We start from the raw sequence: 23,893 nt of genomic DNA, 5'->3' as shown, positions 1-23,893 counted from the left end.
TTAACATTTCTGGCAAAATTTTTCCATAAGCCACCAACAGGCAATGCTAACGTATAACTCTTGTACAGTGTCTATGCATTTACAAAGCCCTTGTACAAATATATCTTTTATTAAATCTTTCTACCAGCCCTTCAAGTAAATTTAATCTTCAATTTAAATAATTGACATTGAAATGTTCACAACTGTGCTATTTGTAAAAAACATATTACTATGCTCAATTATTAAAAAGTTAAAAACTAAAACATATCAATTGAGTGACATGCTCATGTTTGTTACCATGTCAATACTGGGAGGCAGCTGAAGCCCTGATGCAGAATCTACTCTTTTCATTACAACATGGGGTTTACAAATGTACATAAATGAACTAAAACATTCTACAAATAAGAAATATAAAATACGGGTTTCCCTGGTGGTGCAGTGGTTGAGAGTCCGCCTGCCGATGCAGGGGACACGGGTTCGTGCCCCGGTCTGGGAAGATCCCACATGCCATGGAGCGGCTGGGCCCGTGAGCCATGGCCACTGAGCCTGCACGTCCGGAGCCTGTGCTCCGCAACGAGAGAGGTCACAACAGTGAGAGGTCCGCGTACTGCAAAAAAAGAAAAAAAAAAAAAAAAAGAAATATAAAATAAAATAGAATTGGTAATATTGTTGACCCCAAATGATGAACATTTTCCCTTCCTTTTCTTCCCTTTTCCTTCTCTTCTTTCTCTTTTCTTCTCTTCTCTTCTCTCTCATCTTTTTATGAAGGTGTTTAATATTCTCCAACTGCCATAAAGTTAAAACTTTTTCTGAAAATTGAACCTAACCTCTACTGAACACAAGATGAAAATGTGGTTGCTGGTCAATCACCTTGTGATTGTATCTTTTACAACCTGTCTATCAGGTAAGAAATATCCTTTGTATAATCTCCAAAAATTATGTCAATGTAAACAATATGCTGTTCACTTCATTGAATCTGGTGTATAAAGTTAGAATTAATATTTTCTTTTGACACCTGGGTCAGACAAGTAAATTCATATATATTAAGATTGGCCCTTGTTTTCTTTTCTTTTTTTATTTTTAGTTTCAATTAAAATTCACAAGATTTAGTTAATCAGTCTTATATAGTGATGTGCTGGTAAATGTTTAAAATCTGGATCTCTGGGAGGAAAAGAAAAATCCCTGCTGTGTAGCATTTGCTAATTCCTATAGAGTAAGTCGTCCTACTATTCTCAATTTCAACTTGAAATCATTTAATGTGGTGGCAGAAAAGATATGTAACAGCTCACCATTATACAGTATGTTCACTATATAATTATAATAGACTTAACCTCATTAGCATACATAAAAGTAAAATACAGTAAAATAATTAGAAAATAATGGATTTTAAGCTTTTGTTACCTTTGTTCTTTTTTATTTATAAGTTAATATAATTTAATTTTTATTATTGGCTGGTCAATCTTATGAAAAACAATTCAGAAATAATCTACAATGTATTCAGGAACTTAATAACAAAGCAGTTTTAAGAATGCTGTAGTTTTAGGACAAACAAATACTATATTTCTGTCTTTCAAAGACAAGTGTGAAATATTCAGAAATATTTTCTACAAGGAGAGGTACGTTGTATTTTTATCTGAAGCAACATGTTTTCAAAGATCAGTTTTTTCTGATACCTTTGTCTCAATTACCTTAGGTCAGTGCTTGTTGAGTTGTTATTAAGTTCAAGACTTAGTTGGATATCATTTTATCATTTATCAGTTCCCCTTGATTGCTTTAATGATGAACTTGATAGGCATCTTATTGTATTTCTTATGTATTATTAAGGGAATAAAAAAGTTATTTTAATTTAGGGAGTAATTTTTATTATGATGACTTCAAAATCAAGAAAAATATAATAATTTTATCAGTACTTAAAAATTTTAATGACATTGATATAACCACGTAATTATACACACACACATATATAACTATATGCTTATATATTATATAAATATAAGAAAGAAAAATTTTGTGGTAAGGTTATTATTGCTGTATTACCTTTATGAATAAAATAAAACAAAAATAATCTTATTAGTACTGAAAATCCATACTAATTCTGTTGACCATAAATTTTAGTGCTACAACTATAAAACTGCAAAGATAAGAAATAAATATTTGCAAAGATATGGTGATACTTCAGCCTTAAGAGTGAAAGGCCAGTAATCTTATTTCATTAACTAATATCTTAGTTATCTGAGTAATGTTTGAGACCACAACCTGAAGAGTTGCTTTGGGGATTAATTTTTTTTCTTTTTCTTTTTTTCTTTTTAGAGTTTACATGGCACAGAAGGTATGGTCATGGAGGTAAGTTGATGAAAGGGTTAATTTTTAAATAGCTTTCCTCAAATAAATCCTATTTCATCCTGCTTTAAGCTATTAATTCTCCAAACTTCAAGCAAGTGATTAATGTTAGAGCACTTGGAAATTTTGTAAGATGATTTATCTAGGGTCTTCAGGCAACTTGTTTGATTGCCAGAATGAATGAATGGATACACCACGAACAAATATCCAACTAGAAGATTGTAGCAGATGGAATATATTCAACGCAACCTGTATTTTTTCCTGCATGCTTTGTAACAATCCTATGCTACTAAACTTTAAAGCAATATTTTCAATATTGTAAAAATCTAGCTTATTTTGAAAGCCTCCTGCTTTGCTGCACACATCACTTTAACTAAAGTTAATGAACTTGGAACCTTAAGATTCAGTTTAATTAGAAATCCAAAGACCTTGCAAAATTTATTGTTTATTTTTTATTGAATATAATTAGCAATCCTGCTAGTTTAGATTCTATTTCAACCACTGAACAGTTCTTGCCAGAAATATAGGCAATATAGTAGACTGCAAAAAAAAGAATCTAGAGTAAGGCCAGCCTGGATTTACATAGTCAACCTGGTATTCACTAGTTATGGGATCTTGTGCAAATTATTCAACTTCTATGAGACTCAAGTTTCCAACATGTAACAATCACAGGATTCTTGTGAGAACTAAAAAAATAATGTGACAGGGCTTCCCTGGTGGTGCAGTGGTTGGGAGTCCACCTGTCGATGCAGGGAACACGGGTTCGTGCCCCAGTCCGGGAAGATCCCACATGCCGTGGAGTGGCTAGGCCTGTGAGCCATGGCTGCTGAGCCTGTGCGTCCGGAGCCTGTGCTCCACAACTGGAGAGGCCACAACAGTGAGAGGCCCGTGTACCGCAAAAAAATAAAAAATAAAAAATAATAATGTGACAATAGCTTCCAGCACAGTGACATACATAGTAAGTGCTCAGTAAACATAGTAAAACTGGTAACTGATAAAAGCCACAGCATAGTGGTAGGAGAATGAATAATTAGGAAGAATCACTGAGCAACCAATGCAACAACTTCCATGCCAAAGCAAGATATTCATGCCAGAGTGGGTCTGACTTTCCATCTGTAGGGGATTAAGAAAAAGGACAGTCCTAGCATGAAGCACATCAAAACTATTTCTGTTTCCTCCTTGTGAGTTAGGAATAACTACATTTAGGCTATATAAAGATCAGTGAGATATGTTTCTTGACTTCAAGAACCTTACATATAATAGGGAATAATAAAAAGAAGATTAACAGATTTATAAGAGAAATAAGCATTTTAAAACAATTACTTTGAGGAATAAATGAGTATTTAATGATGGAGCTAGTAGGTAAGGGAAACTCAAAGTATTTCAATTATTAGAAATGGAGCTAATTCTTAGAGGCAGTGGCACAAATAAAGTGCAGATGTGGGCAAATATGGGCTGTGTTAGACCACTAATTCAAAGAACTCTTGTTCTGCAGGATGTTAGTAGGAATTCATTGTCAAATAAATTTGAGAAAGGTTAGTTCATTAAAGTTCAACAGTTTATTATTAAGTGTAATATATGTATTAGTTTCCTCGGACAGCTATAGTTATAATAATGTGCCACCAACTGGGTGGCTTAGAACAACAGAAATTTATTGTCTCACAGTTCTAAAAGTCCCAAACCAAGGAGATATCAGGGTCATGCTTCTGCTAAAACCTGTAGGGGAAAGCTCCTTCCTCGCCTCTTTCAGCTTCTGGTATCCCCATCATTCCTTGGCTTGTGGCAGCATACATAGGTAGACATAAGGTAGGTGTGGACAGATGTCCAGATAGTTATGCAAAACACAGTGTCTAGAGCTTCAGGGTTGGACCATAGGTCAAGGAAATGGTTGCCATCAAGAAATGTGATAGGCTCTTCTTAGGCAGGTAATGCCATGCTAAGGAAAATTTAGTCAACTTAACCATTCTGCTAACCAGATCCTAATCTTCCTTCTAATTATTGGATTTCTGCACATTCTCAAGGCCAACTCCTTATATTTTAGTTATGATAAATTACTGCAATGTTACCTATTACCCATGAGACTAAAGAATTAGGGCACCAGAGTATTCAAAGCCTAAGCCCTAAATGTCCTTGTTCTCTTATCAGTGGGGAACGATTGACAATGAAGACAAGAAGCATGCTTTGAGACAATTTAAATATTGTTTCATTTGGAGAGTTTATTGTATTTCAAGAGAGCCTACAACACTCCCTATCCCATAACCACTGTAGCATTGTAAATATTGTAAAAATTCTAATATTAGACTGTGTTAAAATTTTGTTTTCATTGCTTTTTTCTAATAGATTTTTTTCCTGAGAATCTTATTACAGCATACTTATATAAAATTATGTTTGAAAACTAACAGATTGAGATGACATATTACAGAATGAGAAATAGGATTTGATTCATAATGAATATAAAATGAATAAAAAATAACTCTCAAAAAAAAAAACTCTCAAGCACAGATAGTAATTATACTTTCAATTTCCAGAGATAAAATAGGATAGCAAGGTTACAGTGGACCATCTCTATATAGTGAGAGGTGAAGTAATACCATTTAAGATCATACAACTAAGTGATTACATTAACCATGAAACTGAGAATGCTACTGAAAAAAGCAGCAGTTTTTGCCTGTTGCTCACATCTGTGAATTTGACAGCAAATATTCATACATGATTTCTATTTTTCTATTAATCTTCTTGATCGGATTTAAGAAATGAACTTACTTCTGCAATATATTACCACTATATGGTAGAAAATACACAAATTTGCATTGAGTAGATCAAAAAAAGAGTGAAGTGCTGTCACCAATTAGCTTGAGAAGTCATCTATATAATTGTGTGCTCCTTTTTAGAAGAATATATCCAGTACAAAAAAGAGCATGTGTTTTAAAAATAATCTTATTTTTTAACATATTATCCATGTGTTTCTTGTACCCTTTAACCCCATAATACTTCCAAAGCATGATCATTTGTCATCTAATTATTTCCATGGCCCTAGAAGAAAAGCAGTGGATGGCTTAATTCTTGTTAATGGAGATTATAATGCTTATATTAATGGATCCTTTGCTGAACCTTGTGTTGTATTCCCCCTGAAAGTTCTTTTTCCTTGATCTGGGCTCCCTAGCTGAGCTAACAGAGCAATGAGCTCAGATAGTATTCAAGGGGATTATGAAGTTCACATTCAGAAGTTCACACTGAGCATGCCACAACAATTCAAAACCTTGTGTTGAGTAATTTATCTTCCCAGAGCCCAAATATGTTCTCAAAATAAAATGTATAGAGTAATTTGTAAACCACCTAATGGAATATTATACATTATTTTAATCAGGCTCGAAAAATTTACAAAAGCTAGAAATGCACATTTATAAAATATACTAAGTAGAAACACTAACGTGATGTGGTGTGTCATGTTCTGCTTTTTGCTCTAGAAAGTGGGCAAAGGGAAATATCTTAAATGTAATATTTTCTCAAGTGAAAAATAAATTAAATATTTTATCAGAAATTAGCTTCATATTTTTATCCCTTAAATGTTTTGTTGTCTCCTCCTATAAAGGGCAGATGGAAGTGGAGTACTAGAAAATATCTGCATATAATTTTGGAAAAGCACTTGTCATTGAGAAAAAATAGCATGGGACACTGATAATAACCAGTTTGGCCTATAAACTTCAACCCAGCTCATCCCAAAAGTGTTTTATTTTTACATCTATCCTTTGAGGGATTGCCTATCAATAGATATAGTCCCATCATTATTAACATGTGGCATTCCATTATTTTCAATGGAAATATTCATTGCTGGTATCTTTTCCAGAAAAACAAAAAAGAACTAAGCATTATGATCATGATGAAGAAACTATAAACAATATTTTCAGTTTACTAAAAGATGACCGATTTTTATCTCAAAGGCATATACCTTAAAATCATAGAGTCAGAAAGTATGTTGGTAGATGCCAGGGGCCAGGAGGTGGGGGGGTGGAGAGGGCGAATGGGGAGTTGTTAGTGTTTAACAGGGACAAAGTTTCAGCTTAGGAAGTTGAAAAATTCAGGAGACAGATGATTGTGAGAGTTGCACGACAGTGTGAATGTACTCAGTACCACTGAACTGTACAGTTAAATATGGGTAAAATAGTATGTTTTATACTATGTGACGTACCACAATAAAAAATATTAAGAAATAAAATAAAGTAAAAATGAAAAAAGATACACTATCAAAAAATATGCATTTTATGAAAATATGCAAATCTAATCTCTACCTCCATATTGATGTATGTTTATGTGCAACTGTCTTTGTTGTATTTCAAAGCACTGTACAGTACTTTAAATAATCAAGGCAACTTGGAATGAACAAAACTCACTTTATTTCAAAGTGATAAAAGTAGTTATTTCAAGAAGGCTAATAAAATTATAAATTAAATTGAGAATTCAGGATTATTACAAACCCTATACTGGCACTACCAGACGGCACTCTAGAAGCAGGTGCTAGCAGGCCAGGATTAACTATTTCTACATTGGAAATACAATACTGTTGAAGAATCTTTAGGTAATGAAACCCTGCACCTATTGAGATGAGTTCAAATTTTGTGAAATAGTGTGTAATCACCATTATTAAACGAAGCAGATACTTAATTAAGTTGACAGTCTTTTCAATTTGCTGCTTACTGCAAAATTCTCTGATGTAAGTTGGAGTCGACCTAAAGAAAAATCCCTAACCTTAAAGACCTGAAATTCTATTAAAAGTGTCTTTCATAGGGGACTTCCCTGGTGGCACAGTGGTTAAGAATCAGCTTGCCAATGCAAAGGACAGAGGTTCGAGCCCTGGTCCTGGAGGATCCCACATGCCACGGGGCAACTAACATGTGCCACAACTACTGAGCCTGCGCTCTAGAGCCTGCTAGCCACAACTGCTGAGCCCACGGGCCACAACTACTGAAGCCTGTGCACCTAGAGCCAGTGCTCCGCAACAAGAGAAGCCACCGCAATGAGAAGCCTGCGCACCGCAACAAATAGCCCCCGCTCACTGCAGCTAGAGAAAGTCCACATGCAGCAACGAAGAGCCAAGGCAGCCAAAAATGAATGAATTAATTAATTTAAAAAATAAATTTTTTAAAACAGTGTCTTTCACAGAGCATAACTTTTAAATTTTAATAAAGTCCAACTTATCAAATTTTTTTCTTTCATGGATCATGCTTTTGACATTATATCTCAAAACTTCACCATATGCAAAGTCAGAATCAAGTCATTGACTGAATTAAGGACAACCAACACCTCTAGTTCAAACTGTAGACTCACAGATGACCATCTAAAATTCTTATGCTGCCACTGATGAAACAAATGGAAACTCAAGATCTAATCCAGTGCAGATCAGGGGGTTTCTGCTTAAATTATATGCATAATTGCACCAAACATCCATTCCTCTTTAAATTTGATTATCTTTTCTATTGGTAATGATAGTAATACCATAATCATCAGGCTTGTATATAAATACAATGTACTTAGAAGATATCCATGAGCTTTAAACTCCCCTAAACACTTTATTTTTAGTATTCTAAATATTTAGTCTATTTAGGTATTTTTTTTAATTGTTCAAAAAGTTTCATACTAAACTCATAATTCATCAGGGGGTAAAGTGAGAATAGAAGTCATCTTACCTTCCAGAAGAGAATCAAAATATATTAATAAAATTGAACTCCTCTGCTTGTCTTTGTAAGATTTTTTGCTAGAACACTGCACAGCTGGAGCTAAATACCAGTTTCTCTGGTTCCTCCAATTCTGATCCAGCAATTTATCTGCGGTCTGAAATAGAATGGTGGTTTTGGAATGTAACTAAGGTCTATAAATTCTTGAATGGCAATTTCAGCAAATTCCAACTAAAAATGAGGCTTCTCCCTTTTAAATATTTCAGGTCAGTTTAGAAAAATTAATGCTTCATACTGGGAGAAACTAACTGAAAGTTTTTGTTAGTCATCTATGTACACAGAAATATGTATTGACATAATGCTTATGGCACCATAGCTACAAGAATGAATAAAATTTGGCCCCTGAAGTTTTTGGAATTAGTCTAAGAGCTGATATACATAAGATATTTAAATTAAATTTTGTAAGCATTGGCAAATTCATGAGAATCAGTAGTTATTGATTACTGACTACATGGATTGTCTCAATGTAATTCTCACAATAGTCCAATGAGATAGATTTTATTATTATCCACATTTTATAAAGCATGATATTGAGTCTTGGAGACATTAAATAATTTTTCCAAAAGCACTGCTAAACAGTACTAAAGCAAGATTTAAAAGACATAATTAAACTTCTTGTTAAGAGAAACTGGGAGAAAGCTTTTATCCTTAAGTTTAATGTTAGAACAACCAAAATTTCAGTGTAGCATTTGCCTTACACTCTCTCTTAAAAAGTAAATTGGAGGAGTGAACCATAGCTTTTGATCAAGTAGAGACATTACAATGATCCCATGTAAGACTATTCCTCATTTCTAGTCATATGCATCAGTATTAATTCATTTGGGATATATGGCTCTTAGCTGTGCTCTGTAAATGGTGCCACACTGATGACATGGGAGTGAATCTCTTCTCCTCATCCTGCTATGACGTGTCACACCTGCCCTTCAGAGAGGATACACAGTCAGGAACAACTGCTTCTCAACACTATTTTTGTGGTAGATTTTTTTTGTGTGTGTGGTAGATTTTGTGGTATTTTTGTGGTAGTTTTTAAATGAGTTGGCCAGATCCCATATCATGTAATTAGTTTACTGATTGTTCTAGATGTTGCTAAGTACTAGTGCTGGTCACATGTTTAAAGACAAAAACAAAAATTAAACAAGAACTGACCCCCAAAAAGGACTCATTTCCCCAGAGCATCTAGAAATTCATTCGTTATGTTGTTCAAAAGTTGTTAAGTACCTAGTATGTTCCAGACCTGTCCCCAGGCATCTGCAATCTAGTGAAACAGAAAGCTGTATCAAGAATCACAGCAGGTGTGTTAAGTGTCATAAGCCTGATAGGGAGTTATGAGAACATAAATGAGGACCAACTAAAGCTAGGAGGGGTTGGAGAGGTGGCTTCGTGAAGGAACTAACGCTATGACTAAATCATAAAGGAGTGTACAAAGTTTTTTCTTTTTTTTAGATTTAAACTTTTTTTTTCTTTTTTTCTAATTTATTTATTTATTTTTGGCTATATTGGGTCTTTGTTGCCGTGCACGGGCTTTCTCTAGTTGCGGTGAGCAGGGGCTACTCTTTGTTGTGGCGCTCAGGCTTCTCATTGCGGTGGCTTCTCTTGTTGCGGAGCACCGGCTCTAGGCGTATGGGCTTCAGTAGTTGTGGCACGTGGGCTCAGTAGTTGTGGCTCACGGACCTAGTTGCTCCACAGCATGTGGGATCTTCCCAGACCAGGGGTCGAACCCATGTCCCCTGCATTGGCAGGGAGATTCTCAACCACTGCGCCACCAGGGATTCCAGGAGTGTACAAATTTTGATAAGAGGAGAAAAGTCAGATGGTGATTCCAGAAAGAGGAAAAGTAAGTGCAAAGTGTCAGAGTCATAGAAAGCATGACTTGCATGAGGAGCCGTAAATAGTGAAGCATGGCACCGCAGAGTGCTTTTGAAGAAATGCTGAGAGATGGGCAGAAAAGAATTTTGAATAAAGAACCTGAACATTTTCCTTCAGGATTATAGTGGCAAATATCTTTGGTTTGAATGAAAATGGAGATTCCATGTTTCTGACCTTTTTTTCAAAAAACTTTTTAATGTACCCAAATTATCTTTGATTTGTAAAATAGAACAATGTAAAATAATTGTATTTTTCTTATAGTTTCTGAGGAAGACAAAGGATTTGGACCAATTTTTGAAGAACAACCAATCAATACCATTTATCCAGAGGAGTCACCGGAAGGAAAAGTTTCACTAAACTGTAGGGCACGAGCCAGCCCTTTCCCAGTTTACAAGTAATGTATCTCATTGCTCTTTTCAGAAAGAAGTGTTGGACTAAAGATTACAGATCAGCATCTATGACCCTGTATCTATAGAGAAAGCTATGGCATAAAGCTTTCTACGAAGTCCAGGAACGTTAACAAAAATATTGTCATACGGGTTATTTTTTTTAAAGTTGTTAATACCCAAATAGATAGTTTTTGCAAATATATGCAAATAATTCACTTCCTATTTCCTGCACAGATAATGCCAGTGTCATTTGACATTATCCACTTAAAAACTGGCTAATGGAGATCATGCTATTAAGTAAGAAAATGGTTATATGAATAATATGCACAATTTAAATATATGCATTTGAGGATAAACTGGTTTTGTATGTATTGGCCTGGATAACTCATACCTAAAGATGATGGATAGTATTTCTGTATTAACTACATTTAAAGAGCTTCTTACATAGATAACTCTAGAAAGCACTATTTTTTCAGTAGTCTCAAATCTATATTCCAGACAACAAAGCAAATTCCTTAAATGTCTCTACTTATCGGACAATCTATATAACATACCTCTTTATGTTTTTCTGGGGTACATATTTATGCTATCATATAAAAGGTAACATTTGGTTCTCTTGTTTCAGAGTATTCAGAAAAGTATACTAACAGTTTCTAGCCTGATGTAAAGAATAAGATTTAAAACTTAAGCAAATGCCAGTGGATTTTGGTTCCAGGAAAACAAAGCAAGTGATTGATGGGGAAATTGGGGCTCTAGTGTGCTAATGTCACCTGAGTTAATTGAAGGTTGTCAGTCAACAAAGTTGATTTTAGTACTAGATTTTTCTTCTCATGGATAGAAAAATAACTTTCTATTTTTATTAAAAAGTTGTTATCATGGAGAATACCCCTTCCCCCCATTTAATTATACTTGAACTCATTTTCTCTTGCCTCTGGCTATAATTACAAACATTTTCTTAAAATAAATATAAATTTATATATAAAATCACCATCTCTTTAAAATTATTTTTATAATTTTATAAAAGTAGAAGTAGATATTTTATAAATAACACATTTGTTCTGAAAATATTTGATGGGCTAGATTTATTTCTACCCTTAAGTCATATATAATGGGAGTTTATGTACATAACCGTGGACATGGCATAGTATAACTAATGAGGGTTCTAGAGAAGATCTAATCCAGGTACAAAATTTTATAGGAGAGGAAGCTGAGTCCTGAATAAGTAAGTTGACTTTCTCTGCTCCAGAGCTAGTAAATCACAGATCCAGGACTGAAATACAGGTTTTATGACTTTCAAAGAAACATATAACTTTTTTCAGTATTTATCTATCTAGACGGGTCAATAGCATTTCAAAAACTACTTCAGTGACGGTTATTCTGTGACAGTTATTCTGTGACAGTCTGTCCTTGATATTCATACACGGAACCTAAGCAAATCAGCCTCCAGGCTCCAATGGAAGAGAAAAGAACAGCAGAGGCTGTTCTCAGATAGTGTTCTACGAACGTGTACTTCTCTTTGCTGCCGCCACTACCACCATCCAGCAGACAGTAAGAAGCAAAGTTTTACATCAATAAAATTTTGTACATGTTGATTAGCACCTCTCTCTAGCTCCCTCCTGCTAGTCCCACTTAGTCTTCTTATTAAAATATAAAAAAGAGCAATGAAAAGCAAAACTTTGCTTGGCAAATACATCACCAACTCCCTCCCAAGGGTTGCATCCGCACGTAAGTCCCCAGGGCAAGTATGGCCTGATTATCTACACGTTAATGTAGAGAGCTGAAGGGGAGAAGTAGACGTTTAATTGTTAGGAAGGTGATCTGCATTTGACATCAAAATAAAAAATATTCAGCTCATGATGCAGCTTGTCTGACAGAAGAACACTTGCAATTATGAACATTTACTTAATATTCAGGGCAAGGCATACTTACCTTGGTAATCATGCACTTTGTCATTCACATAGTACTTTTATATTTATGGCATGTTCTGGGATAATTTGTTATTCGTGGCAACATCATGAACGTTACAACAGGGAACTTTACCTTTCACTCATCAGCCTTGAGGTTTTCATTATCTTGCCTTGTCTCCCACAATAACAAGAACGCCAATAAAAATTGTGTTTAAAGCTGTGTAAAAGGAATTACAGCAAAGGTGAATCTTCCTGAAAATAAAATAGACCTGTGAACTTACCTTAACACAGCAAAACTTAATCGTTATATGACATCAAGGGCAGAATCAGTCCCACTGGGAAGAAGTTAAAGCAATAAATAAAAATTTAAAGTAAATATAATGAGGGGGCATAAAACATAACAATTGGAACTGCCTAACAAAGAAACCCATTGCCTTGGCAAGTACTAAGTGACTTGACATTGGATGGTTCAGTCAGGGACAATATTGCCATCAGCTGGGGTGAGGGGGATGATTTATTCATTGGGTTGGTATTTGGTAGGTTTTCAGAAGCAAAGCACAGTTTTCTGTTGTTCGCTTTTGAATTATTTCCTACACAGTAAAATTTAAAACTAAAAATGTTCCAGTAATTTGATTTATTAAAAAATATTATAAAATCATTAGACCTCTTTGGCAAGATTCTGACCCTAATCAGAATTGTGCAGCCAGGCAATGAATGATGGGACCACAGCCCGCTGGTTCACCATGGCTCTTGTCTTATAACATTGCAGAAGACATGGAACCTTAACCCTGATAGAACATGATTATAAAATTATGCAGGTGGTCAACTTAATTGACAGCTATTTTATATATGCAATCTTCTCATCATCTCACCAAGAAACTTAGATTCCTGTTTCTAGTTGGTTTATTCATAACATCATCTCCATGTAAATATACCTTCAATAGTGTATTTGTGGCTTGGAAACGAAGACCCAGTTGACTTTAATCATGTTCAAATAGTGTGATCGACCTCTAGTGGTCAGAATATGACATTTACTGAGAAGAATCCTGATTTCAATTAGTATGTTTTTTTCAAAAATGACTCATATTTAGAATCAGATATTGATATTTTATTTCTGCTATAGGAATGTTTTTAATATTTTATACAATATATCTATATGCATTAATCTAAACTAGTGCATAAAAGGTTATCATTTATAATCCATGTATATTTGCTAAGAAACCAGTTTATGCAGCAAAATTCAATGAAATATTTGTCCTTTGGGATGCCTTATGAAAAAAAAGGAAATTATTCATACACTTGAACATTTACCTTTCTGTGCCTGAGCTGAATTATAAATCATGAGCCCAGAGGCACAGAATTATAGGATGTGAAGAAATACCACTCTGAGTCAACTACTTAATCATCTGATTTCACATGGAGCTATACTCATATTATTTTAGAACAATGTTAGCCCAGTACACTGTTTGCAGTCCTCTTGGCCTTTGATATGACATTTATCTCTTTTTTTCATAGATGGAGAATGAATAATGGGGATATTGATCTGACAAGTGATCGGTACAGTATGGTAGGAGGAAACCTTGTTATCAACAATCCTGACAAACAGAAAGATGCTGGAGTATATTACTGTTTAGCATCAAATAACTACGGAATGGTCAGAAGCACTGAAGCAACCTTGAGCTTTGGATGTAAGTAATTGTAACTTTAAAAAGGGCAAATGCATTTAGGCGAAGTGAAACTTAGACGTTATCATAAGAGTTTAACAAAAGGAGAAATCAAGAAAAAAAGAAAGTGAAGGACTCCATAGATGAGGTGTGTCTTACCAGATTAGTGGGCCTTAACTGTGTGGAGAAGAAAAAATTTCAGGAGAGCAAAATGTCATGAGGGGTGTTATGAATGTACTTGAAGTAGTGAAAGATAACACTGGAAAATAAACTAAGGCCATGTTCAAAAAGATCATGAATAAGTTTCTAAAGATTACTATCAATGGAAATGCTAAGCTATGCATTCTCAGTGGGGGTGATATCACCCCCAAGGTAGTGAAAATTGGTTTTTGTGGTACCATCTTAGATATTACAACATAATGGTCTATGGCTCTCCAACGCTCAGCCCCACCCAACAAAAGTTTTATTCCTTAGTATTTAATTTTTCTTGTTAAGAATAAATTAAATAAAATTTCTCATTTTGGGGGCAATAATAATGAAAAATATTTTGAGAAACATTGCACTAAACTAAAAGTTAGAGGTTATTCTGAAAGAAAAATGTGTATTGAGAGAGGAGCTGGACTAGGTGTTCTCTGTGCGTGATTTTATGTCAGCGTTTAAATATTCTGCAAAATGAATTATAGGATGAAAGTGACATTTTAAAAGGACCCAAGTGGTAGTGATTACCAGGAGGGAGTGAGACAGGGTCAGGAAGTGCAGTCCGATTAAATTGGTGTGGTGACAGTGGGAATGTAAATAATAAACTCAGTCCTTGAAGAAATACACAACAGATTGTATTGCATTGAAAGAAAAAGACCTTCAATATTTTCTTAAGGAAAGTCTAGTCAAAAGGCAGAAACATTCTGCTCTCTTTAAAATGGGATGGGCGCAAGTAAGACCAATTTCAAGGATGGGAGGAAGCATTTAAATTGTCGCTTCACATGCAGAGGTGACATTAAGTTATCCACAGTGAGATAGATGTCAGCTAAGTTTTGAGGACAGGGATGGCATTCCAGTGAGGCATCAGGACAAGAAAAGTAGACTTGAAGCGTTCTTTGCAAAAAGGTAGTTATTGGAATGATAAATTTTCAGGGACATAAGTATACTGAGAGAAGTAAAAACTAGATTTTATAATTCAAGTACTGATCACATGTAAGGAATAAGAGATGAGGCAAGACTGAAACAGAATGAGAACCAGTAAAACAAATGAAGAATCAAATAGTAGGCTATCAAAAAACCAAGCAAAATGTGAGTTCCAAATACACAGGAGAGAGTAGAGGAAATAAAACAGGAAAACCCAGAATTTGGAAAAGAGCAAGAGATTGTTGACCTTAACATTCCTCATCTAGCATCCTGCCCTTCATCTTTATTCCTTCTCCCCATTGGAGTCCTCCCTAAAACTTTCTCTGGTAGAGCCCTGGGTTCGTCTGAACACACTATTTCCAGATACTCTTATGGAGATTCTTCCTAAATCTGAAACAAAGTTTAGGAAATGCTCAATCTTCAGGGTTGTCCAAATAGTTATCAGGTGCTACCAATGTCCATACTCTTCTGTAGTGTGTGCACATCCCAGTGTGTGTAAAAGGGAATTAATTGACTTTGATAGGTTTCACCAAACCAACAGAGAACTATTGTATCTAAAAGTGAGTTAGTAGCTGAAAAATAAACTTTAATGAGTATCAATCTTTCTATTGCCCAGAGAGTGAATGTTTTCCTTTTTGTTTTCATGATTAGATCTTGATCCTTTCCCACCTGAGGAACGTCCCGAGGTCAGAGTGAAAGAAGGGAAAGGAATGGTGTTGCTCTGTGACCCTCCATACCATTTCCCAGGTAAACTTAGCTCTTCTGTGATTATAAGCACCTAGGAAATGAAATGGGGAAGTTTCTGTTTTCTTTTTTTTTGTTTTATTTTCTTAATAATAATGGAACATTTATAATTAAATAAGACTCAATATTTGTGTAACCTTCTAATGCATGACTTACTAGTGATTATAGATGCTTGATTTTTTAATTCCTTAATAACTGAGCCTTAATTCCAAAAATCTATGGTCATTTCAGTTTATAAACAATATATATGTTGGATTATGTCCCTATTAAAGTTCCTGGTACACAGGAGAAAACACTGTAGATTTTCTACAAATGACCTCTGAAATAGAATAGTACCAAGGAAGTATATATAATCAACCATTTTATTAACAATTTAGCATCTACAGTATACTGTGAACTATAATTAAACATTAGAAAGGAATAAAGGCATAATAAATTATTAATCTCTGTAGGAGTACCAATCCAGAAGAAAGGAGCTAAATCAAATGTCATCTATTAGAAGATTCAACTTTTGAATACATGTTTTCAGTAATTTGATATGGCTAAAAGAAAAGCCACCAAAGTGTTAATTAAAAGATGAACACTGCATACATTTCACTTGTTTTATTTATCAAATATCCTCTTCAAACAATATATTAATACCACTTTTCTCACAGAAAAAAAATGTTTTGGGTTCTTATAGTTTTAATATTATGTCATAAAGACATAAAATATTATGTCTTTAAATATCTCCGCAGAGAATGATTCATAACAGGCTAGTATAAATCATTTTCTATGGAATATATTAGTATGGCATATATATATACATACATATATATATATATATATATATATACTATTCTAATTATGTATATATAAATTCAGATTGCTTTTTGATCATTTTCTTTCTAATAGCTATGGGAGAAAGATAATTAATTGATAAACATAGGAGGAATTTATGAATCCAAAATGTTGTAAAAAAAATTTCAAAGAGGGAGTAGTCTTTTTTTTGAAGAACTGACAAAATTATGGAAAAAAAAATCCTATCATGTTCATAGTGTTTCCCACAAACCGAATGATCATAAGTCACCAGTGTCTACATTTGACCATATTCAACACTGGATGGGCTTCATTCAATCACTCATTCACTCAACAAATCTCTTGCGAGCACTTGTTATGTATCAGGCACTGTTTACACCACAGAAATACCTCGGTGAGCAAAATAGAAAAAGCTACTCTCCCTCAGAGACCTTCTACAGGGAGAGAGACAATAGACAAGATAAATAGTTAATAGACATAGCATGTTAGATATTAATAGATACGTGAAAGGGAGAAAAAATAATCCAGGAAAGTGTGGAGAGGAAGATTTGAAGGGATGGCTAAACTTTTATAAAGGGCATCACTGAGATGGTAACTTTGAAATAAAGCCTGAAGGAAATGAAGAAGCTAAAATGAAGATATTTGAAGGAAGGACATGCCAGATATATGCCACAGCAAGAACCAAGGTCCAAAATGGGAGTATGGAGGAAGACAAAGTGAGCCAGGTTGCTGAATGAGATACAGGGTAGCAAGGAATGAAATCAAAGGGATACAAGATAAGCCATCTACTTGGATGGGTGGAACCTTATAATCCATAGCAATTACATTGGCTTTTACTTTGAGTGAGAGTTACATTGAAGGGATTTAAGCAGAAGAGTCATATGACATCATTTAAGATATAGAAAGTTAAATCTGGCTACTGCTGTAAGAAAAGACTCAGGGGAGGGTAAAGGTGAAACCGGGAGATCAGTTCAAAGGTATTGCAATCATCTGGGCAATGAATGGTGGACCAGAGCAGTGGCACTGGAGGTGGAAAGAAATGGTTAAATTCAAGATATATTTTGAAGGAAAAGCCAAGAGGACTGGCTGGTAGACTTTCTGTGAGATATAAGAGAAAAACAGGAGTCAAGGATGACATCAAAGTTTTTGTCATGAGCTCTTGAGAGGATGCAGTTGCAATTGCCTGGAGGAATAGCTATGGACATAAGAGTGAGGTGCCTGATTTAAACTTTCAAAAGGAGCTGTCAGATTGGCATTTCTGTGAATGTGGAACCCAGGGGCAACATCTGAGCTAGGAATATCAGTTTGTGATACATCATTATATAGTTTTAAAAGCCATAGGAATGCGTGTGATAACTTAGAGAATTAGTACAAATAGAAAGGGGGAAAATGTCCAGGGAACAGGCTTTGAGATTTTTCTGAGATAAGTCTTGTTTTCAAGTCTCTGTGACATCTTTACTACTGTGCCGAATGAAGAATTTCATGGACCAAAACAATGTTGATAGAAGCTTCAAATCATTAAGCCAAATGACTAATTACCTCTTCATCCTGATAAAGATACATATGTTTATATGGGCAGGGGCAGGGCAGGGAATTAAGTAAGTCTTTTAAATAAGCCAGAGAAACACCATTAATCATAGAATAGAATCTGAGCAGCTCTTCATCTCCTTTTGTCCGCTTGTGTTCTTAGCGGATTATGACCTCTTTGAACATTAGACATGCCATCTTCAAACATAAGAATGTACATATGCTTCAAAACTATAATGTGTGTATGTATGTGTACTATTTTACCATCTCTGTGCCATAAATCTATCTTCCTCCTATATGCAGTTAAGGTTTTGTGTTTGCAGTTTAAAACTTAATGGCGTTGAAGGTGTAAAGGAAACTGCCTTTGGATTCTGAGCCTTAAAGAATGTTATATATGCAACTATTTATAGTTGTCAAACCCTGCTGCTCTAGTTGGTGATCTGATAACCTAGGATTTAGTCCTTACTAAGTCAAGTCAACTTAGACATATCTACATCTCAATTTCCTTGTTTAAAATTTGGGAATAATAATTCCTGTGCCACCTACTTCATAGACCTTGTTGTGAGATTTAAATTTAATAATATATTTTTAAATGATAAAATGTATATATAATTAAAATGGATTATTATTAAAGTAAATAAAATACATTTAGTACATTTAGTATTTTGAACCTTATTATTAAAGCAAATAAAGTACTTCTTACTCTACTAAGAATTTTTTATTCACGATTATAGCAATGTTGTCTTTCTCATTTATGCACAGGAAAAAGATCTAGAAGGGAAGTCTCATTGTTTACAATCCATTACATTTTTCTATGGATTGGGGTGTTCTACAGTTTCTTGCAAAGGGGATAACTCTGATTTGAACCAGTTTACTTATTTATCAAGAATACTTATACGTAACTATATCAGTACAGATGTTGATTCAATTTTATAACAACATTTGATATACAACGGATTGCCTAATGCCTAGCACAGAATAAGTGTCCAAAAAATATTTGAGGACTGAGAGAGTGAAAGAGTAAATAAATGTGTTCATTAAATTGGTGGATATGTAGTGATTACAATTTCATTAAAAGATTAATTTTCCTGTTAAGATTTTGTTTTATTAAATAGCAATCAATAATTCATGAATGTGTAAGACTTCCTAAACCCCTAGACCCTCAGAAAATGAAAACATGATGCTTTGTTTCTGGCCAATTTTCAGAACCATCAGAAATTGAGTTATACATCTCACAAAATAGAAATCATATATGTGCATATTAAGTGAGAGAATAAAGATGAAATCCATTGTTCAAAGGGTGGATACTATTGACAAAATATGGAATACCTAGTAATAGACATGGTGTGAATTTTTTTAATGAATAGAAAGTGGGAATATTCCTAAGAAAAATAACTCATGAAATGGTGAACATGATATTGAATGAATCTCAATAGACTGAAAAGGTAAGCACAAAAATAGACACGAATGCCAGAACATGGTAGGGAATATATGAGCCCATGGTATAAGTTGGTATAAATTTCTTTCTAAAAGAGTTTAATGTGTAGTTTACTGTGAGTATCAAAGAAAAATGAGAAGCTATAGTGATTTTATTGGTATAGGTAAATTCTGTTCTATTGAGGTTAATTAACAAAAAAAGTACAAATATCTTCTAAAAAGTTTGTGAATTATTCTTCCAGGGAACACTTAAGTACTTTAAATCTATTTCAAGGAGAAATATATATTATTTATCAAGGTTAGATAAGTGATGTATTTCAAAGTAATACAATGAAACTAGTCAAATGCAGTATAATTGGCCAAAACAAATCCCCCTGTAATATGGTCCAGACTCTCTTGAGGCAAAGGAAAAAACATCCCAGACATCTATCAATAAAAGTAATGTTTTTGAAACAGGTGTTGATACTTATTACTTTTTCTAAAAAAGTAATTTTATAATAATTTTTTTTTTAAGCCAGACAGCAGGGCTATGAGGAAAGCAGGTGTTGGCTTCTTCAGAGATGGTTAATTTTACCATCTGCATGGGGCAGGGGAAGACAGATAGATAATTGATTGAGCCCCTGTGAGAACTTGGTCAGGGTTTGGCTCTTGATTGCCTAAATTCAGTCTCATTCTTAAGTCCGAGCAGCAGGGCAGCTACCACACCAGTCGTGGAACCGTTTTGGTAGTTCTGGGGTGGAAAGGGAAGTTGGAAGATCTTTTCTGCCTCCCTACTGCTCTATATCCCCGGGGAAGTCAACCAGCTAAAGCTCTGTGTCCCTGTTTAAAAATGGCAATAGCAATTCCTACCTTTATTTTAATGAGAAATGATAACTTCCAACATATTACAATTATTCTTTCATCCAAGTAGATGGCTTATCAATAGGCAAAAATTCGTTAAATAAATTTAGATTAACTATTAATATTACAAGTCCCATAAGGGCAAAGGCCAAATCTGTCTTGTTTAGTGACACATAGAAGATAACTCAGTAAACTGGAGAATCCACATTGGGCATTAAATCAGCCAGACCAGTTGCTCTGTAGTCCAACACTTATGTTTCTATCAACATCATGGAAATAACTTCTCTGACCTAGTGTTTCTCCCTTGAAGATTCAAATAGTAAAACATTATCCCATTCCTCTTTTCTAATGAGTGGTAAACAGAAAACTTCCTTAAAATTTACAGAAACTGAATAATATAGTAATTAAAATAGACTGACCAAAGTCATATTTAGTCTAGAATTAAAATACAGTTCTCCATATTCACATAACTATGGAGTACTCAGACAATTCTGAATACATTTTGTGTGTGGTATCTTGAAATCATTGTATAGCTAAGAAAATCCTTCTTCTGTAATGAAATCTATACTTCCCTGACTCTTTCTGACTTTTTGGAATTTAATTTCGTGCAGAAATCATTACAAAACTATTAATTTTCTTTTTAAGTGAGAATACAAAAAATATTTCAAAATTAGACAGGTTTACAGTTGTTAAAATATACTATAAATATTATTTTGGATCAAAGATTACATGGAATTATTTGTTGCCCAATTCCAAGAACCTGATTTTAGCAATTTAAGCAGCCCCCAAAGTTTCTTCTTATTTTGTTTCTCCTGTGGTTTTTACCTGACCTTGAATCAGCATAAGAATAACAATTAAGATAATAGAATCATTCACAGATATAAATGCCTAGAAAGATGTATGCTAACAATGATAACTCTGAGTTGGAGAATTATGGTGGTTTAATTTTCTTTCTCTTTTTAACTTTATCTGTATTTCCTATTATTTTAATAAAAATAAACTTCTATAATTAAAAAGTTAAGATGAAAAAACAGAATAATCATCTTCATTCGCTTTTATAATATTGTTAGAGAAAATTACATAGCTAATCTAAATGGAATCCCCTGGATTATTATTCTCAAGCATGCTGAATGTATATAGTGTGCAATTCTTATAGTTTTTCCTATTCAGCTCTCTTTCACACTCCCATTAGCAGCTTCACCAATCACCTTGAGTTCTCTAAAGCAAAAGGGTATTATGTCACGATTTTTTCTGTGTGTGTGTGGTACGCGGGCCTCTCACCGCTGTGGCCTCTCCCGTTGTGGAGCACAGGCTCCGGACGCGCAGGCTCAGCGGCCATGGCTCACAGGCCCAGCCGCTCCGCGGCATGTGGTATCTTCCCGGGCCGGGGCACGAACCCGTATCCCCTGCATCGGCAGGCGGACTCTCAACCACTGCGCCACCAGGGAAGCCCCGTGTCACGATTATTTCATTTTTAAAAGATGATGACTTTCCACCATCTTACGTCTAAAATCCTTTCTTACTTGAACTAAGAGATCCCCTCTTTTTCTGAGGTGATCTTCCTAGTGGCAGTTGTCTTCACATGGTTATGATGTTTTAAAGGGAATCAGCATATTGTGACTGAGAAATACGCATTGCCCAGAGTTCCCTCTTGCACATTACTGCTGCACATGACTACTGGGGGGTCATTCCTCAAAACTGGAAGGGGATACAGGAATAGAAAACTGCATGAAAAACAGCAATTTAATGAGGAAATTCAACTTTTGGCCTAGCCAGCCAGTATGTTTAGCCAAAGGAATTTCCTACAGTTAAAAGTTACCATATGATCTGCTTCCTAATATTTAAGAAAACAAATAAGATGCCTTCCTCGGGCTTCCCTGGTGGTGCAGTGGTTGAGAGTCCGCCTGCCGACGCAGGGGACACGGGTTCCTGCCCTGGTAAGGGAAGATACCACATGCCGCGGAGCGGCTAGGCCCGTGAGCCATGGCCGCTGAGCCTGCGCATCTGGAGCCTGTGCTCCGCAACGGGAGAGGCCACAGCGGTGAGAAGCCCGCATACCGCAAAAAAAAAAAAAAAAAAAAAGATGCCTTCCTCTGTTTCTGTAGTTTCCACTTTTTAATGTTGCCACAATAGGCTATGTAAACTCATTCCTAAATCAATCATTTAAAATAGGAGTATAAAAATAAAAAGATATAGAGCCACAGTATGGTTAGTAATCTTGATTTTATCTTTTAAATGCAGTAGGGAAGATGGAATTTGGAATTATTAGACCTGGATTCAGAATCCTAATTCTTCTTAGCCATGAAATTCTAAGCAAGTCATTTAACCTCTCTGAGTTTCGTTTTGCCCATCAATGAAATAAAAAATAAAAATTAGTAATCCATAAATAATTGAGAGAGAGATAGATATATTTGCTTAGCATCACTTTATACTCACTCAAACTACAGTAGCTTTTATAAAATTTTCAGTTTATCTTGGCCTATTTCCAACTTCTTGGCTCTACAAAAGCTTAGATTAGATTATGTGCTTATTACTAGAAAGCAAAATCTTTGCTTTTGGAGAAGAGATTAATACTTAGTCAACAATATTTTAAAAGCCTACATTAGGTTATGGGTTAGCTTATTATTAGAAAACAAAATCTTTGCTTTTGGAGAAGAGCTTAATACTTAGTCAACAATATTTTCTTCTAGATGATCTTAGCTACCGCTGGCTTCTAAATGAATTTCCTGTATTTATCACAATGGATAAACGAAGATTTGTGTCTCAGACAAATGGCAATCTCTACATTGCTAATGTTGAGGCATCAGACAAAGGGAATTATTCCTGCTTTGTATCCAGTCCCTCTATTACAAAGAGTGTGTTCAGCAAATTTATCCCACTCATTCCACTACCTGAACGTAAGTATCATATTTGTTCCTCTGTTTGTGCAAGTTTGTCTGCTTATGGCATACTTACAATAATGAAAAGAGATATCCAGTGGGGAGAACAGCTGACTGCTCCGTCAGAGCAAACAGAGGATACGTACTTTGTAAGCCTTGCCCTTCCTTAGTTTTTCCCATAGAGAAGATTTACATCATAAAAGTGTCCCTAAGGTGGTTGAGTTTGGACTGGTTGCCTCTAGCTCAGGGAATGCACAGAGAACCAATCAATTCATTAGCAAAATACCAGTATATCATTTACAATGGGAATCACCAGCAACTGCTTTTTGTTTCATGTCCAATCCTACTTCTTAGTAAATTCATGAAAGAGAATGAATGATTAGATCAAAACAAACTATAGTGATTACAGAATTGGGGGGCGGGGGGAAGAAGGCAATTGGATTATTTTGATATTTTTAAGGAACTATTTACATGAAGCAAATAAGCATATAAATTGCCTTTCTACTGTAAGTAGTGTAGGGTATGACTACCGTGGTGCCGTATTTGATGACCACTAACATTCTTGACTGGCCTTTTCTCAGGCTTCAATTGAATGAACTGCATTCCATTTTTTAATGTAGCACTTCCTAAGAAATCAGATCACAATATGTTTTCTTACTTCACATTATT

The 23,893-nt window shown here is 34.8% G+C and overlaps 1 protein-coding gene across 4 annotated transcripts in view; it reads left to right on the top strand.

Annotated features, from left to right (window-relative positions):
* Window positions 1-23,893, top strand: part of CNTN1 (contactin 1) — a 374,843-nt gene that overhangs the window by 209,028 nt on the left and 141,922 nt on the right. For 3 of the 4 annotated variants that reach the window (XM_032645482.1, XM_032645481.1, XM_032645484.1), the window contains 6 exons: window positions 748-883; window positions 2,290-2,322; window positions 10,179-10,311; window positions 13,729-13,901; window positions 15,651-15,746; window positions 23,036-23,242. In XM_032645482.1, coding sequence (XP_032501373.1) covers window positions 823-883; window positions 2,290-2,322; window positions 10,179-10,311; window positions 13,729-13,901; window positions 15,651-15,746; window positions 23,036-23,242 — 703 coding nt within the window. In that variant the 5' untranslated portion in view covers window positions 748-822. Of the gene's footprint in view, window positions 1-747; window positions 884-2,289; window positions 2,323-10,178; window positions 10,312-13,728; window positions 13,902-15,650; window positions 15,747-23,035; window positions 23,243-23,893 lie in introns of those variants that run through there. The other variant, XM_032645483.1, reaches the window with a different exon arrangement.

Source organism: Phocoena sinus, chromosome 10, assembly GCF_008692025.1.
Source record: "Phocoena sinus isolate mPhoSin1 chromosome 10, mPhoSin1.pri, whole genome shotgun sequence".
NCBI classification, from domain to species: Eukaryota; Metazoa; Chordata; class Mammalia; order Artiodactyla; family Phocoenidae; genus Phocoena; species Phocoena sinus.
The sequence above is the reverse complement of the archived record's forward strand: the minus strand, read 5'-3'. Positions and strand labels throughout refer to the sequence as shown.